General features: G+C 32.7%; 1 protein-coding gene across 1 annotated transcript in view; it reads left to right on the forward strand.

Annotated features, from left to right (window-relative positions):
* LOC129233884 (diuretic hormone class 2-like) overlaps positions 1-19,245 on the forward strand; it is a gene marked incomplete at its 3' end in the record, with an annotated part of 64,504 nt that extends 45,259 nt beyond the window's left edge. The window contains exons 2-4 of the mRNA XM_054867813.1: positions 11,752-11,867; positions 13,513-13,608; positions 19,176-19,245. Of these exons, the coding sequence (XP_054723788.1) occupies positions 11,770-11,867; positions 13,513-13,608; positions 19,176-19,245 (264 nt within the window). The remainder of the gene's footprint in view (positions 1-11,751; positions 11,868-13,512; positions 13,609-19,175) is intronic.
* Between the last annotated feature and the right edge of the window lie 6 nt (positions 19,246-19,251).

Here is a 19,251-nt window from a genome sequence, read left to right on the forward strand (position 1 = left end):
AGCAAAAATAATCTTCTTGAGAGAAATCTAGAGTTGTTGAGTACTTACTGTAAGTGTGGAAGTTCATTGTCAGGTGTAACTTAATCCAAACAAGATTATGCTAAGAAAAGTTTTCAACAGTAATTTTTTTTCGCATCCTTTAATGTCAAAAAAAGAAATAATAATAATAATTCCATTAAAAATATTTTTATACTATTCTTTAAATTATTATTCTTAATATTTATTACACTTTCAATCAAAAGTGTTTTTTTTTTTTTTTTTTTGCGAAGTCTGAAACGGAGGTTTTTGCACAATGGAGTCGTTTCCAAAATTTTATAAAAGTATTTTTTTTCTGAAAGAGCATGCTTAAAAACATAGGATCTGACCATTTTTTGATAAATTTGTTTATGTTTAATATTTTTAAAAAAAAATACTTAAATCGGAGCGCTTTCATTGTTTACGGCTTCTGCCCGATGACGTCACAAATGATGAAATGCCATTCAGTGCTGCCATTCACAGAGCAAAATATTTAATTCGCATCTTTACTCACGTGTATTGGCAACGATATGGTTGATAGCAAGCGTAGAACGCAATTTTAATTCCCTGCTTGATTATCATAACGTGGAAACGTAGTAGAAAGATGCGGCAAAGTGCATCATTTGTGACGTCAGCAAGACCACGCCTTGTTTGAAAAATCAGACACTTAAAAAAATTAATTAAAAAAAATACTGTAGGGAAAATGAAAGTATTTTCTGGGTCCATGGGTTTTTTTTTTTTTTTTGCTCATTCTTTCCATTTTAATGACTAAAAGTAGTACTTTTGACGGAAGGAAACCACCCCATTCTTTTCAAAAGTAAACAACTGTTTTGCGATTAACTATTGATCCAAATCTTTTGAGAGTCCAGTCTTAATCGTTCTGAAAAGTTTTTGGCCTTTTTTAAACTTAAAAGGGATTTAAAGTAATAAAAAAACTTGTATTTTCTGCGAAATAAACTTTATTTTTTTATTTTAAAAGAACAAAAAACACCCTTATATTCTATTCTACATAGCAAGAGAATAATTTAAATAAGCTACAAAAAAAATGTGATGCAGATCGTAGTAGGTACTTCGGAGATATGACTTATTTAATCTCCCAATTGAAAAAACATAAAAACTGACTTTAGATAAAGAGTGGCAACACCCAACTGTTCATAGAATATTTTCTGTCATTCACACTGAAAAAGAAAAATATTAGCTTGAAATTGATACCAAATTCCGCTTAACTGGTTGAAAAATAAAGAAATTAGAGAGATTTTCTGAATTCATGCCAAAACGATGACTCCGAAAAATGATCAAAAATCGAATTTTTGAAAATATTCTCCAAAGCGTAGTTTTCATTCAAAAAATCTTTAAAAAATAATTTGGACTTTTCTCATAGATATCTATTCGTAAAAAAATAATGGAAAAAAAAATCGGAGACATGACGGCCTGGCGGATTATGTAATTTAGGTGATTTGACATGGAATTATCCATATCTGAAATATGTTGTATGCTGTCATATGTATTGTGTGCGTGTAAAAATTTTGCTCCTTTTGATCCTTCTTTGTACTAAAAACAAATAGTGTATTTGCATTTACTTACTTATTCTAAACTAATCAGCATCGATTAAAATTAAAAGTACGCAACTTTTTAAATATTATCAAACTTAATTACATCCAGGTGTGTTTTGACAGCACATAGTTGGTACGAATAACGAATGGAATGCAAAATAAATCCTAAATCACTCGTAAATAGGGGGAGAGGGAAGGGACCAAAAAAAAAAAAAAAAAAAAAAACAGCAGTAATTCTAAAATCAAATTTAGAAATCTAGCGATTTATTTTCTCTACGATGAACGAGAAAAAAAAATACAAATGTCTAAAACATGGGAATTTTAAATTAACTACCAAAATAATTATTTTTAAAACCTAGAAAATAATTTAACCGAGTCTTTTTTTGAAAATATGTGTTTAAGCAGTTTTTTCTTGGAACATATCCTTAACTATTTTGTGTCATACCTTACTTGAGTTTTTGATATCGAACTTCGCTGACGGATTTTCATAAGAGCTGTTGCCAGTTTTCGGAAAGTAAAAATGACCTTACACTTTCAAAAAATGTTTTTCTTCCATTTGAAAGAAAAAAAATCCACGACTTTCTTTAAAAATTACGCTTTTTCACCTTATACTTTTTGAAACTAAATGCATCTCTGCAATTAAACAGCTACATTTCTTTCTTTTCAAGATTCCGCTTTTAATCTATCTCCTGTAAAATACGACAGCACACGGTCCGACTATTATAAAAGTACAACACCTTTATTTTAGCGATACTGAACTTTTTATTTTCTTATCCATGCTTAAACATTATAAATATTTATTTTAGAAAAAAAATTGAGTCCTTTGTAAAACTATCGTATATAGTTTTATCTTTTCACAAATGTTTTACAAAAAAGCATTTTTGTGATGGAAGAACGAAAAAAAAAAGCACTTTAACTTTTAACGAAAAACTAGTTATTCCTTACTACGGAAAAAATAAACAACAATTATTCTTGAACTAGTGGTACACGCACGGCTTTGCCCGTAGTTGAAAAATTAAAAGGTCAGTCGGTTCGCCTGTATATTTACAAATAATGCATGACGAATTTCTCGCCAATTGGCTATGTTCATTCGCTCTTCCATTCCACGTCATGATAATTTCGTAATTTACTCGTCCATCTTATGCTAATTTTGCTCTGGAAAATGTTCTTAAAATTGAAATAGAAGAAGAACAAAATAGAATTTTCGAAAAATCGCTTCGAGGTGCACACCCCCATGCTACAAACTAACTTTGCACCAAAGTTCATGAAAATCGGCCGAACGGTCTAGGCGCTATGCGCGTGACAGAGATCCAGACATCCTGCAGACATCCAGATAGAGAAACTTTGAGCTTTATTATTAGTCAAGGTAAAGAAGTGTTTCTTCTAGTCCTCTTTCTTCAACCACCCTTTAGATTCTTCAAATATCACCAAATCTGAAAAACTCTTAACTCTAAACTTTGAATTACTTCTAGGTTGCTTTCGTTTAAAGAGATAAACTTAATTCAAAATTTAACCATTAATATTTTTGTGAATATAAACTTAAATTTGTTCTGGGTTCATATTTGTGTGTAGAATTCATTTCGCGCGGTCCACACTCGTAAATAATTTTCATATTCTTAAGATCCGTGCCAGAGATATTAATTGAAAACATTCCGTTAAAATCGTGACGTTTTTGAGTAGATAAAAGATGTACGACAAATTTGAGCTGATATTGCTAAGTGGTCCCCAAATTCGTGTCAAAGCCGTTGCCAAATACCAAACAACAGCCGAAGGCGGTTATAATTGGCGAACGTAGCGAGCTGGCATCGACTCATACACTAAAAAAACAACTTTTACTTCAAAATAATTTATCTCATATTAAATTAAGTTAGCATAATTATGAATTAAGTTTTAAAAGCTTAAATGTCTAGTACTAAAACTCTGGTGAAATATGTGCATTTCAAAAGATTTCTGAAATAAAAAGAAAATCCGAAAGCTCTTCTACGAACCACCAAATTTTAACAATTAATGCTTTGAAGTGCATATTGATCTCACCGTTCTAAAAAAAGTAGTTAAAGTCAGGAAAAAAGTCTGGTGATCTTGCATTTGATAATGATCGTGTTAGATAATTAAATTTCACAGGTTTATTTTATCGCTCTAAATGTTCGACGTAGTCTTTAACGGAAAGCCTGCAGTTTACATGTAATCTTGTTTTTTCTTAATTTAAGCGCAAAATAACGGAAAATTTCTTCTCTCTCTCTCTTTTTCTTGGATACATTGAGCCTGACATGCTTTTGTACATAGTAAGGGGGGAGCGGGAAGCTCTATAACGAATGAACAATACTAGTTGAATAAGAATCTAAATGGACCTCTAATGGAACAGATGACTAAATCTTTTGGTACAAAGATTCAAGACTAATATTTATGAAAAAAAAACCTCCGTCGGCAAATGAGATTTGTATTTCAGTGAAAAATTCGGTAAAACAAGATTGATAGGTAAAACATTCAAATGTTGTTTTTCTATATTAAATTCAGCTTACAGTCAAATGTAAATAATTGGTCCGTAGAAGTCGAAATTTTTTTAAACAATGAGCTTGAGCGTATGTTGTATATGACTAAAATATCATTGAACATCTTTTGAAAGTTACGGATGATCAATTGACCATCAGTTTAAAACATATTTGAAATACATACAGTGAACAAAGTTTTATACTGTTGTTTATCTTATTGTTACTACTCTGTAACACCAATGTATATATTTGTTTCTTAGATATTTTTTAAATTAAACATGCTCACCAAACATATCGATCGTGAAGAAACGGTTTTCTTTATCGGTTTTCGATTTGAAAACTTATTTAAATTTTAAAAGTTTAAACAAATTAAAGTTCTACATGGAAACTTGAATCTTGATAACTCCTAATCTAAGAAATGGATTCGACAAACTTTATTAGAAATATCATTTAAGGCAACCTTTTAGGCTCAGTGCCCCCTTTGAGCACTGTGTATGTTATAATAATAAACCGCTGGTGCTTCAGAATACACATTATGCTTTTAAGTACTAAGAAAAATATTTTATTTTACTTTTTGTCTACTCAAATTTAAACTTGACAACTATGGCTTTTTTTTTTTTTTTTTTTTGTAATTTAGGCATGCATTTTTAAAATTTGTGCGTAGGGGAGATCGGGGCAAGATGACGAGCCCGACAAGATGACGAATGTCTTAATTTTTGCGTTTTTTACTAGAAAACAGCATCAACTGAATACTACCGGCTCTCCTATCGACTGTTCGTTCCTCAATGGTATAAAGACGGTGAAATTGTCATATTTGTAGTAGTTCTGACGCTCTGATTGTTTACCGCTGCTACGTTATAACTTTTATACATGTGTAAATAAGCTCTGCTAAAGATACAAGAATGATAGATTGTTTCTCTTTAGTCTTTATGAGTAACTTAGTTTATATACTGTCTATTACCATGAAGAAATGTCTATTAGTTGCCTTTCTTTATGGCAATGAAGACGAATCCTTTCAAACAGGCAGTCCGGGGCACGATGACGGGCCAAAACACGGGGCAAGATGACAATACTTCTTCTTAACAAGTCCTGATTGTAAAGAGGAATATTGTGACGCTCCAACAGAAGAATGGTTCTAGTGTTGCAATGCCGAGAGTAGTGGCGTGAGGAATGTTCCAATTACGAAAATGGCGTTTTTATTTGTGACTATTGTTAGCTGCACAATTAAACACTTCAACATTACTTTGTTATTCATTACGCTTAGTTTGATGCTTTGTAAGTTGTAAAAATGCGGTAAAAATTTGTTAAAATATGTAATATATTCAAAAAATAAATTGTGTTCAACCTTTTTCAGTGTTGTCATCTTGCCCCGAGGCCAAAGTCATCTTGCCCCAGTACTGGGGCGAGATGACGATTTGTTAAGGTTATGAAAAATAAAAAATATGCTTCATTTATTTCATTTGAAAATTTTAATGGTACTATATTTAATACTACAAAGAACCACTCTAACAGCTCATGTAAAGGAAATTTTATTATCCTGAAAAATAAATTAATAAACAACAAAAATTGTTAGCATAGTCATCTTGCCCCGATCTCCCCTACATATAGAAGCACTATACTCGTTACCGACTTCTGTGCTGAGACGGTAAAGCTATACAGTGACCGCCTCTTATATGAATCACGTTTCTTCTAAACAGTTTTGATTCTATAAAGCGGCTGTTTCAATAAAGCGACTAATTCAATAAGGTGGATTTTGTTCTGTTTTTGACAGTTTGATTCATTAAAGCGGATGATTCAACTAACCACTGATTCAATTAACCGGCGCCCACTGTACTTAAATACTATAAGATTTTGCATTAAAAGTCTTAAGGGGTCTAAGGACCTTTAATCTTCAGAATTTTCGATTTTCTGGAAAAAATATATGTTATGCATAATTTTATTCTGAACAATTTGATACCTTATTTATTACCATACGCCAAAAACTTTTCGAGTTATTGTAAAAATGCGTAAACTTTCCCCGTAGAGATTTATGTTAACAGCAGCTGTTTAAGCCTCTTTTTCTCAGGTGCCCATTTCCTCGGTTTTCTCGTTTTGCGCGCATGATATTTCAGAAAGTTTCTTATATATTTTCGTAAAACTTTTCATGCATGTTTGTCTGATACATCTTAACGATCTGAACCTAAATTTCAACTAAAAAATTAAAGTTAATATTTAAAAATAAATATTTTTTTACCCAAAATTTTGGAAATTTTTGATATTAACTTACCAAATTTCAAAAAAATAAATAAATAATTTTAAAAAATAAATACATTTAGGTTCAGGTCATAAATATAAACAAGATAAACATACATTAAAAGTTTTACGGACATATATAAGAAACTTTCCGAGATATCATGCGCGCAAAACGAGAAAACCGAAGAAACCGGCACCTGAGAAAAAGAGGCTTAAACAGCTACTGTTAACATAAATCTCTACGGGGGAAAGTTTAGGCATTTTTACAATAACTCGAAAAGTTTTTGGCGTACAGTAATAAATAAGGTATCAAATTGTTCAGAATTAAACTGTGCATAACATATATTTTTTACAGAAAATCGAAAATTTTGAAGTTTAAAGGTCCTTAGACCCCTTAACTGGATTTGATTTAAAAAGACCGAAGAGTTACTGATAAAGTGAATACCGAATTCGATCTGGTATTACAGAGACTTAAATTTTGAATCAATTGTTTCTTCCAAGAAATTATTACGTAAAGACAAAAACTTTCCTTTTTCCCCTAAAATAATCAACAAGAAAAAATTGAAATAAATTTTTCGTTTCGATTTGAGTACCTGAGAATGACTCATTATTCTTTCTTATACGAAACCTAATTGAGGAAAATCCTCAATTACTTTTCCAAAAATAGAAATGAGAAAAAAGTAGTGCCCTGGATGAAAATAACTAAAAACGTAGTAATTTTCAAAGCATCTATATTTTTAATAGCGATCGAAAATCAATGGTTTCTTGCTAAATAAAATGATGAACTAGTTATTTGTTACAGTTCTTGGACGGGATGAACTTAAGTATTGCAGAAAGCTTTATGATTGTTTTCAATACCACCGGCAAAATACTTTCAGGTGAATAAATTGCTTTTCTCCATTTCGGAGACATAAAGAAAAAGAAAATCGCTAGTGGGTTGTGCTCGAAATTCATTCAAAATTGATGTGTTTGAAAAAGGGAAATAAAAAAGAAAAAAAATACTAATTGTAAAAACATTTTTATAAAATAGTATGGATTTCTTAAAGTTTAGACGGTTTATTTAACGTAAAGAAAGTGCACTTACGGAAAGAGGTATTGATTTATGAAGTTTTCATTTTTGGAATTTGACTCATATGATTTTCATAAGCGTTTTAATAAAAGAATGTGTATAATAATTTCTCATAAATAATTTTTTTTTTCTATATGTATCGTGTGAAAGTCGATTTTCAAGGATCTCGCCGCGCACCGTACGTTTGTATCTTGAAATGACCGGTCCCTTTAGATTTTGGACTTAGCGTAGATTATTTTGAGTAGTCAAATGCTTGAGGATTTATCCAGAAACTTTTGTAGTGTAAGGAACGTGTAAGGTCTAGTATACTTCCGCCAGTGTTTTGACCCTGAGTAAAGTTAGAGCCCAGAAACAAATAAAATTTTTAAAAACTTTTAGGATTATTTCATAAAAAATTACCATTGAAAAGTTGCTTAGCTGTATCATATGAGCAGTTTATTTCGCTACACTGAAAATTGTCTGTGCACATTGGAAAAACATTATATTCAGAAAAAGTGATCCAGTTGTCCAAATATGCACTAAAACATGTTCCGAATGCACTCTGCTGAAGGAAAAATGTACTGAAAAGTTCCCCCAATGTGTCCCGATCAGGATATATATCAAATTTAAACTTAGTAACACATTTGAGAATAGATAGGGACACATTTGAGAGCAGGTTGGAGCACATTTGAGAATAGATCAGGAACCCATTTGAGCACACTTGGAGAAATCATCAGATTTTTCGTACAAGTAAAATTAGCCTTCCCTGATCAAAAACTGCCCGTAATCAGACGGCGATGGACTAGTTTGTCTAGTTTATCTTAAAAATTGTTTGCTGAGAAAAAATGTATATTTGTAATACTGTTTTTCAATTTGTCTCTCTTAAACTTTTGCGTTGAATATCAGACAAAATTGCTGAATTCAAAATGTTCCTGACAGAAAGTTCATTAATGATTGAAATTTACTGAAAAATAATGCTGCATAATTTTAGAAAATGAATTTGATATCAGTTCTACATCATAAATCATCCCCCCCCCCCCACCATGAAAAAAGCTTATATTGTTTTTAGAATCAATTTCAAATATCTAAAATAATATGCAACGTTGGATTGAAAATGAGGATTGATATGCGGGAATGTAAGTGCATTTAGTTAGAACTTCTTTTTAAAGATGCAGTTGTGTAAGAAGAATTTTTACCATACTTGAATAAAACTGCTTTAAAAGAATAAGGAAAAAATCCAGTAGAAACTCCGCTCATAGAAACAAAAAACATGCTATATCAACTAAAATAAAAGAAAATATTTGCATTACGTCCTTTATTAGTATTGAACCTCAAAAATCTATATTTACAGCATTTAAGATCAGCAATAAAGCTAGTCATAATATTACTTAATAGTTTGATAACTCTTTTACCCTGATTTTTCAGCTAGGGGGAGCATAATTAGTATTGAAAGTATACTGATTCATACCCAAGTTTAGTGGGGTAATTCTGGGTCAGTATAGTATCTGATATTTTAGTTGCTTTTCTCATTTATTTCTATGTGAATAATATCAGTATTAACTTCAACTTATCCTTTTCTAGGCTCAAATTTTCTCTCAAAAAGAAATTTTAATGCTCCAAGTGCAACATTGGATGATATATCATCTTCAATTGCTGCTAAAGTATGCCCTTTTGGCTAGTAAATCAATTCCAGCTTTGAAGATAAACTATTTCAGCATGCAATAATGGCACACATCAAGTACCAAAATAAGAAAAAAAATAATATGAATCCCTATAGTATCAAATAAGGGGATAAATTTAATAGTTATTACAAATCTTGACTTGTATCTTGGAGCTGCAAGGAAAAAGAAGCAGAAGAGAAATCAAATGCAAAACACAGATGTAGGATGAAGTCACTAAGAAATATCCCTGCTTGCGAAAAAAATAAAAATACCTCAACAAGCTGATATAGACAGCCCCTAAATACAAAATCAGCTTATTTTGGAAGAGTTTATGACAACCGGAAAAAAGCGGGAAGAATCTGCAATAACTCAATTGCAAAAATGTTCATTCTTTAAAAATGTTAAAAGATAGTACCACAACCGAATTTATTCTGTACTTGAACATCAGATAGACTTTGTAATGAATGATGATAGCGACATATTCTATAATGGGAAAGTAACTTAAAATTTGGACAAGGAAAAAGCAAAAATAAATTTTCTGCAAAAAAGGTGTCGGAAATTTTATTTTTCCAAGCGAGACATATTTGGAGAAATTTGAAATTGCAATTGCATTTTTTCGGTCTAGTTAATTGAACTTGTAAAGAAAAAACTTTGCAGTTGACAGAAACATGATTGTTGAAGGTTGCATACAAATATTCAAGAAATTTCTTCCCGGAATCGTGGGCTTAGAGCAAAGAGCAATAATTTATTGTAGTCGACTAGTTACAGTAACATCAAATTATTTCAATATAAAGAAATACTTCTTCAATATAAAAATTTTTATCATTAAAAAAAAATCTCTTTGTGTGCTGATAAACATTAATTTAGAATGGTTAATTACTTTTGACAGGGCTTACTTTAAAAAAGGGAATGTCCCATATTCACCCCATGTGTGACCCATAATTGCTCCGATCCGGGGTGATTCTTGTTCATTGATTTAATTTAAATAAAATAAATAATAATGCAATTTTAGGTAAAGAATTTGAATAATTTCTTAATTATTTTAGCTTACTCCATGCCAAATTAAATCATTTTATCTTTTATACTTATGAAAATATTTAGATGCTACGGTTTTTTGACCCATATTTTCCCCGTCTGGCCCTAATTATCCGAAAATAATCCTTCACAGTCAATTATTTTTAGACTTTTTCGATCATCTATAGCGAAATTTTTATTTTACCGAAGTGTGAAGGAAGCCGGCGGAGACACTAGGATTTTGTCTGAAAACCAGAAACTGGGGACGTCTGGCAAGCGTAATTTAAATCCATTTGTAAACGTAGAAGGAGATTGGTGGAAGTGATTTTAAAGTTACTTTAAAACAAGTTACAAGTAACTGTTCGTATAAGTTGATGCATTATAGAAAAAGTTCTTATCTCAAAAAACCCAACCTTGTCTTGAAAAATTAAAATTTGCACAGTAATAATTATTTTTGCAGATGTTTTTACAAAACCTTCAATTATTTATAACTATATAAGGATGTTATACTCGTTCCAACCACAACGTATTAATAGTTAGCATTAAAACTTTTTGAGCTATTAACTGCTCAGCGGTACGTCTTTTGCTTACTGAGCATTTTCTCTAATATCTTTCTTTAAAAACCCAGCTCACGACCGTGGACATCCATAAAAACAATAGCCTTCAGCATATGCCCAAAAGTTCGCGCTTATGAGTTTATGGCTCTTCATTGAAAATGCTCTAATTATGTCAGCAGAAATGACTTTAAAGAATTCAGTGAAACTGCAGTTCTCTGAGACAAAGAATGCAAACAATCATTTCTTTGGAATGTTCGATTGCTCTCAATTGCGCCTTCCAAATTACTTCATTAGATGAAATTCTTGGACTACTTTCAAAAATAATTCATCTTGGCTTTTAACGGTAACCACGGAGCAGAACTAATTTCATGCTACAGTTTAAAAAAAAATATAAAAAATCTTATTCTGTTTCCGGCTGGAAATACGATTAATAAGCGACGGCATGGCGGGCGCTTTTTTTAGTAAGAGAAGAAAAAAAAACTTTATTTTTTTATGAGTATTTTTACATTTCCCTCTTTTCTGTTGTATTAAGAGAGATTTTTCACTTTACAACGAATATTGCGAATATTCTTTTATTTGCATAACGGATATCTGTCAGATGATTAGTTGAGCTAGGTTCATGTAACTAGAAGCTGCAAACAGTTTAATTTCAATAAGAAATTTAAATGTTGTTCCATTAGGGATTATTGAAAATTATTCCTTTACGTCTGGCTACTCCACATAGTAAAAACTATATTATATTAAACTGGATGTATGTGGGTGTGTGCGTGTCTCTTCAAAGATTATGAAGAACCAGAGACGCAGAAAACAGTCAGTGCCTTTGTCGCATTATTATGTGGCATGTTAAAGATCCCGTGAGTGCCTTTTTGGCTCAGGCACTCTCTGTCAAATTAAATTCCTTGTCCTACGCAGCCCCTTTGGAAGAGGAGAGGGGGTAATTTAACAATCAAACAAAATGATATAAAATCAGCGCAGTGCAAGCCTCGATAAATAAATAATAAATTACTACCTGTATAATTTCCCTTCTGATCTGATGGGCATGATCACGATAAAAATGTATTGCGAAATTCACTCTTTAATTTGAAACTGAGTAAGCATCTTGTGTAACTCATTGTTATGACAAAAACTTCATTATGGGCAATGCATTTATATGTTCATTAAAATATTTTTTATTTTCTTCAGACACCTTTTTTGCCAGCCATGTTCAGTCCTATCTGCACAATCACCATCTTCTTATGCTTCATTGTATCATCATTTGATTATTCCTGGTCTCTCCCAGCTCATGATGCCAATTTGAGGTTAGATTAATTCTTTTAGCATATTATTACAAATTTTGTAAACAGTTATTATTCTTATGTTTTTATGTGCTTACTTTGTTTTGATCATGCTAAATTTGATGTGACATTTATTTCCTAAATTTTCACTCAAAATTACCTTACAATTATCAGATGGATAATTAAAGAAAAAACTAGTTCATAAAATAAGTAAATAAAGAGGTTTACAAAGCCTGCGGTGTTTAAAATTTTCTTTTAAATTAGTTTTTATACCTAGACGCAAGTATATTTATTTCTGTTTGATTTTGGGGAAAAGCACTATTTCAAACTGACCCCTGGAGAGGTTTTTTTTTTTTTTTAAACAAGGTTTAGATGTTATCAATAAGCTTGTAGAGAACGTAAATTCTTTGAAAATACTTCCAACTTACTTTTTTTAATAATATTTCCTACACTCAAAAAGTTTACGAAGCAAATATTTGGTGCCGAAACCACTACGCACCGAATTGAACTGCGCCGAAGCGGTCGGAACCGAATCACCGTGACGAAACGATCGCGTCAAAACGGAAACGCCGAATCGTAACATTTTTTAATATCACGTGCGTTTTTGTACTATTTCAAAATGTTCTTCAAGATTACCATGTTGCAACAAGAATGTAAATTTTAATTTCTTATTTTGTTTGTGAAAATTTTGTTTCTCTTAATAAATAAGAAAAGCAAAAACTTTGTTTTGTATAACATTGATTTTTCTTTACCTATTTTTAATATTTTTTTATTGACACTCCGCGTTATTTTTTCAGACCAACATTTTTAATTTTGAGGAATGTATGTCAAACTGCTTTATCTGGACCTATTTTCCTACATTGTCTAAATATCGTTTATTATTATATAGAATGCCTATGCTGCGATCACGGAAAAGATAGACTAGAAGTAGGCAAAGAAATGCTCCATTTGGCGACGTTAATTACGCGTTTGGCTTGGACAAGAACTCATTGGTGCCAAGTAGCCGGCGTATGCGAACAGAATTGGTTTACTTTGCTTTTATTCCAAAGAAAATCTCCAAATTTGGCATAGAGACAAACTATCTGGCAACCTATTTGTTTGTTTCAGTCTGTGTTTACCGTGAACTAAGTTTTTTTTAAATAAGTATTATATACAATATATTCAGTAAATTACCGCCCATTAGCTAGGGCTAAAGCAGAAATACATCGCCAGCTCAGTCATTTCCAGCCGAGGACTGCAGTTTCGTGCTTATTAGCACTCATCAGCCCGGCATAGGAAAGTGACTGAGCTGGAGATGGAAAACCTCTTAAGGAAGCCAAGAGTGCCCAACAAACTGGTAGCTAATATAGAATTAGCACAGACCAGACGAGTGACCGAAGCAATGGTTCGGTTCAACTCGAAGATTGAAGGCAAGGCATGGTATATTCAGTAAATTACCGCCCATTAGCTAGGGCTAAAGCAGAAATACATGAACTACACCGCCAGCTCAGTCATTTCCAGCCGAGGACTGCAGTTTCGTGCTTATTAGCACTCATCAGCTCGACATAGGAAAGTGACTGAGCTGGAGATGGAAAACCTCTTAAGAGGTTCCTCCTAATCTAAGATAACGTTGATTGAAAGTATACTTACATGCTACTTTAATTTTATATTTTTACTTGTCTGTCAACAGGTCAAAGAGATCAGTGGATGTGGATAATCCAGAAGATGTATTCAGAGTGCTCTTTAAGCTCGCTCAAGACGTAATTGATTCTGATAACGGGATCCAGTATGTAGATTTTTTTAATTTTAGTATTTGACGCAAGTGAAATGTTAAAAAAAAAAAATGTATGTTGTTTCTCAATCTTAGATGCAAAATATCAACTTATGCCTAATTTCGTAATTAGTAAAAATGGTAATATAGAACTGTCTCACTCTGACTCTCATTTGTTATTTGTGAATTGAAGCTAGCGTAACAGCTATTCACTGTTAAACAGTTCGAAGTCTTGATTCATCATGTTCATCTGAAGTAGTCACAGCTGATAACATTATTACGTAATGTTTCTTCTCTTCTTCCTCTTCGGAATTTTAAAATAAATATTTTTTTGTTTCTTTAGTAAAGAAATTGAATTCTCCAATTAAAAAAAGTACTTTTAATTGCATATTTTCATAAAGTATGAAATAATCAACAACGAGCGAGAAGAATAGCTTTCACACTCCGTCAAAAAGTTCCAATTCTTCTATTTTCTTTTGTTGATGCCACTCCAAGAAAATCAATAAACAGCGAAGACATATAATTAAATTAAATGATGCAAGAAAATATAAAGCGTTGCAGACGATAGTAAATTCATAAAAAGTAAATGTAAGCGCAGCAAATGATAAATTTACAAAACTCGTTCTATTTTGAACTGTTTTTTTTTTTTTTTTTTTCCAAACATTTACGTTCCAGAGCCTTCTGGAAACACTATTAAAATGAGGTTTAAGACTTTTATTTCATGTTACCTAGAAGAAGATCCTTTGTATATCTTGCGTTGTCGGAACATAATAAATATAAGAAAATGACATAATAAAAGTAAGTGGAATAAATGTTCGAAAAGCTGTATTCCGATTTGAAAAGAAACATTGAAAACCCATACGAAAATTTTTGCTCTCAGCCGCTTCAATTATTTTTGCATTCCTTTATGAAGGTATAGGATTTCTTAGGAAATTCTGTTCTATTTTTGTTATGACGCACAAAGATTCTCTCAAGAACTTAAATGATTTTTTAAAGTCGGCCAATTAATTTTGTCGCAAGAAAATACGATACATCTACAACGCAACTGTTGCAAAGATAAACTTTAGTTTATAATATATTTTCACCATAAAACCACCTAAGAATACATGATAACTGAAAACAATATCGAAATTTCGATCTATCAAAACATCCAAGTTTCAAGAAAATATCTCATTTTTTTCTGCGGTTACTTTTAAATAAAATCACGCATCCTCATAGATATATATAGTTGCCGAATCCTCGTATATATAACTGCTAAAATCACTGATCGAGTAACGCTCTGGAGTCACTAACAAAGAGGCTCGCGCCATAGCTTTGCGTGACGTCCTTATTTTACTGTTGAAGCACCAAAAATTCAGTAAGTTATTTATAAATTTATTACATTTTTTAGCAATGTTTGACATGCAGGCAAATGCTTTATTTTGACAAGTCTGAACTGGATCCGGGAACTTAACTGTTTTACTGGTAAAACTAATATTAGGATATGAGAATGAAGAAACGAAAAAGTGGCCAACAATGACCACTATCTACTGGAGCACTCTCGCGGGGGGACTACTGGAGCTTTTGGCTTGATCCACTGGAGCTAGGGTTAAAATTTCATCTATCAAAATATCAACAGGAGATTATTTCGTTCAAATATAGAAGTAATTTTCACCCGCCATACCTTGACAGGCGATTTTCTAGTGTATAATAAAAGCACAATCCTTATTTAAAATTAATTAAGTTCCGTCTCTGTCATGTTCCAAAAATAACGGGACGCGGGAGCGTCCCGCACCGCCAAGGAAACCAAACGTCAGCAGCCAGCAGAAGCAAATCCACCGCCAAAGACGAAAGGAAATAAAAGCGACCAAGACCAAGATCACACGACAGAACAAGTTGGGGTTTTTTGGTTTTTTCACCCCTCTGTATCTCAGCCCCATGAAGACTCCCTAGTTGGTTTTTTGTACCCTCAATCTCTAGTGGCCCCTGACGCCGTAAACCAATATACAATCCCCTGGACCATCAGGGGGAGGAGGTTTTAAAGTTATAAAATCGCTGTTCAAAAAGTTTTCGCTTTCTTTGACAGGGCTACAGCCCAGACGAAAAAAGGAATCAAGCTGAAATTTCGGACACACATTCCTTGTGCCCTACTGATGTGCCTTTTGTGCCATTTGCCCCCCTCCCCTTCCCCCCTCGTTTTTATCCCCCAAATTGTACCTTCCCGGGGTTCTATCACAGTCCCCCGGGGGGGCTACGGTAATGATTTTTCGTATACATATTCTCGGGGAGCCATTGAGTACATATACAAAAATTCAACCCCCAGGGACATTATGGGCCGGAGTAATTGAAGTTTGAAAATAACTAATTTTCCCTAAATTATTATGTACTTACTCTCAGCTCATAGGGTTTGTTTATCTCGGACTGCAATTGCAAGGTTAGAACAGATCTAACAGTTATTCCAAAGTTGTCTTAGGAAATGAAATTCAATCAAGACTAAAATATATCCAACAGTTGCAACTAGACGTTAAATCGCGGATATCACAAATTTGCCACAGCGACTGTGCATGCGCGCAGACTTAGCTCATTGTTCTTTGTGTTTTCATATTCTATGTAATTTGTTTATACTTAAGCAGAAAAACAAATTAATGAATGAGATTAGAATGCTGTCCTCCCCCCCCCCCAAAAAAAGGTTTGCCGATACGAAAGTTCCTTCCCCCTGTTTTTCATTTTTTATATATTTATGGAGGGAAGAAATTTTAAATGTCGGCGCGAAACTGGGGTTAAACCATTACAATATTTTACGTGACAAATTATATGAAACCGTACGCATATGAATACGGCACATATAACTTTTTAATTGAAAGCGAAAAATAGCACTTTTTTATTGGTTTGCTTATTTTCGAAATTAATGGATTTTTCACAAACAACACATAATGAATTGAAAATATATGAAATACGTGTGTGGGTATCCGTGCTCTGCAGTAATTTGTTAGCTGAAAAAATTTTTGCAATTAATTTAAGCAAGACTTTTAGTGAGCTTAGTCCGCGCGCAACATGCGCATTCGCTATGGCAAATTTGGGATATCCGCGATTTGACATCGAGTAAAGTTGTATAAATCTTCTGACACATTCAAATTTAAAATATTTAATGGCTTTTTTTTTCTTGAGTTTGAACTTTTAAACAAAACTAGGTATTAAACAAGACAAAGACTTCTATCAAGAAAAAGATTAATCACCAAACAATTAAAATTATCCCATAAAACGTAAAATAATCCACGATTTAAGAAAAAAAGTAATTAAACAAGAAAGGGAAAAGCTAGATTAAAATAGCCCTCAAACTGTAAAACATTTAAAGAAACCTTCATGAAAATGTTGAATAATCTGTCAAATAAAGAAACTGTAGTAGACTTTATTGCGAAGTTGTAAAATACTCGAAAACAATATAATTTAAAATATAGTATTTTATTATCCAAGAAGTTTTCTTTGCAACAGAGAGGATACAAGGATTGCAATAAAATTTAAGCCGTCCAATTCGCGCAAAATGAACATAGAATCTTAATAGTCAGAAATAACTTGACGTAAAATTAGGCTAGCCATTATTGTTCCTTAAAAACACAAAACAGCGTTGTTTCAATTGAAAATTTTCTGACTTGAAGTTCTCAATTCTAAAAATACAGACAAAGTAATAATATCAATCCAAAAAGATGTGATATCTTATCAAAAACAACCCTGTTGTAAAAATTTCCCCGCCAAGAAAACCTTTAACTTTTCCGCAGAAAAAAGAAAACCTGCATCCTAAACCCAAATATCCTCAGCCATAAAAAGTATGATATCTAGTTTGCCCGCCAAGTATCTGCCAAACTATCATCCTCCCTTTTCTACTTTTTCATCACAGCTACTTCCATTAGAACCTCCTCCCACCTTCAACTCCTCAGAAATATGGATAGATCTGTTAACTTGTTTATCTTGTTTGGCGGGAAGCTTTTCAAAGTGAAGTGGTTGCTTGGTGAGCAAAAAGCTTCCCGCCAAACAAGATAAACAAGTTAACAGATCTATCCATATTTCTGAGGAGTTGAAGGTGGGAGGAGGTTCTAATGGAAGTAGCTGTGATGAAAAAGTAGAAAAGGGAGGATGATAGTTTGGCAGATACTTGGCGGGCAAACTAGATATCATTACTTTTTATGGCTAAAGGTTTTTGGGTTTAGGATGCAGGTTTTCTTTTTATGCGGAAAAGTTAAAGGTTTTCTTGGCGGGGAAATTTTTACAACAGGGTTGTTTTTGATGAGATACAGTTTACGAGAGGACCATTCCCTTGGAAAGACAAGTTTCAAAATCTAATCAACATTACTTCCTATCAGGGGCTCCATATATGTATCAGTTTTTCTTTGAATCCTCGCGCTATTTCTTAGTAAACAGCAGCTACGATTGTTGATAAAACTGTTTCATTGTGTCGCATCTTATTGGAAACAGAATTTAACTAGCTCCAGTCTCTATCAGTGTGTACAGTAGCGTGGTTCAAAACAACTTTTTTTCAGCTAGAATCCAGGACACCCCCTATTTTTTTTAAGACTTACTAATAATATTATGCTGTAAAAGTTTTACTTCTTACTCAAAATTTAAGAGGGTGTTCAATGGTCCCTTAATTTAACATTAACGTAACATGGAAAATGCCACAATTTTAGAAACATTTAATTTCTCCAGCTGTTTTTTTTTTTTTTTTTTTGTAAATAATTATTTTATTGCTATGTGTATGCATATTACTATTGTATATTATGATATGTAGCAGTTTTTTCAGTTTAATGTATTTTTTAACCCCCTTCCCATACTTATAAAGTCTGAAGGGGGGGTTGAGCACCCTCTTTCAGTTGAAATAGGAAGCTAAAATTCTTCCAGTATATTACTATCCACAAGTCGAAAAACATTGAGGGGTATCTCGTTATCTAAGAGAAACTTTTTTTACATGTATTTTTGAAGCACCCTAGTGTACAGGTGTGCCCACTGGGATGAGGCTAGGGAAGTTTTGGCGCAGACTGCGAGATAAAATTTTAGGAGAATTTCTAGAATTATGTCTCTCTTTCTTTTTTTTTTTTGTGTGTGGGGGGGGGGGGGATCTCGTCTTGGGGGAGGGCTTCATAATATTTTAGAAGGTGTTCTATTACTATTGAAGGGTACATATGTACATCAATTTTTCTACGAATCCTCGGAACAAGGAAAACATTCGATTGCGCTTTTCCTGCTTTGAAGAGATGGGCACTCCTGATTTCAGACTGTTAATATACTTTTCTGATATTGTATTGATATCAATAGATACTTCCTTGAGATACAGTTTATGATGTTTGGTGTCTCCGGAAACAGTCGCTTATAAATAATAAAAAAGATTAATTTATGCCCAAAATTAACATTTTCATCTACGTTTACAGTATTTTAAAAACCGCAGTGAGAAACAGTTCTTAGCTTTTCCGTTTTCTTTTTATGCGACGTCTTTTATTATTTTGTTACTGATATAAATATTTAGTTACTATTGGCTTACATTAATTTGTCTAACTTGTTTTCGCCTACACGATATAAAATACTCATTTTTTTTCATTTATATGTACTTACAGCAGTGACAAGCGCGGCATTGACCTTGGCCTCTCTAGAGGATTCTCCGGAAGCCAAGCAGCCAAGCATCTAATGGGC

This window comes from Uloborus diversus, unplaced genomic scaffold, assembly GCF_026930045.1.
Source record: "Uloborus diversus isolate 005 unplaced genomic scaffold, Udiv.v.3.1 scaffold_774, whole genome shotgun sequence".
Classification (NCBI taxonomy): domain Eukaryota; kingdom Metazoa; phylum Arthropoda; class Arachnida; order Araneae; family Uloboridae; genus Uloborus; species Uloborus diversus.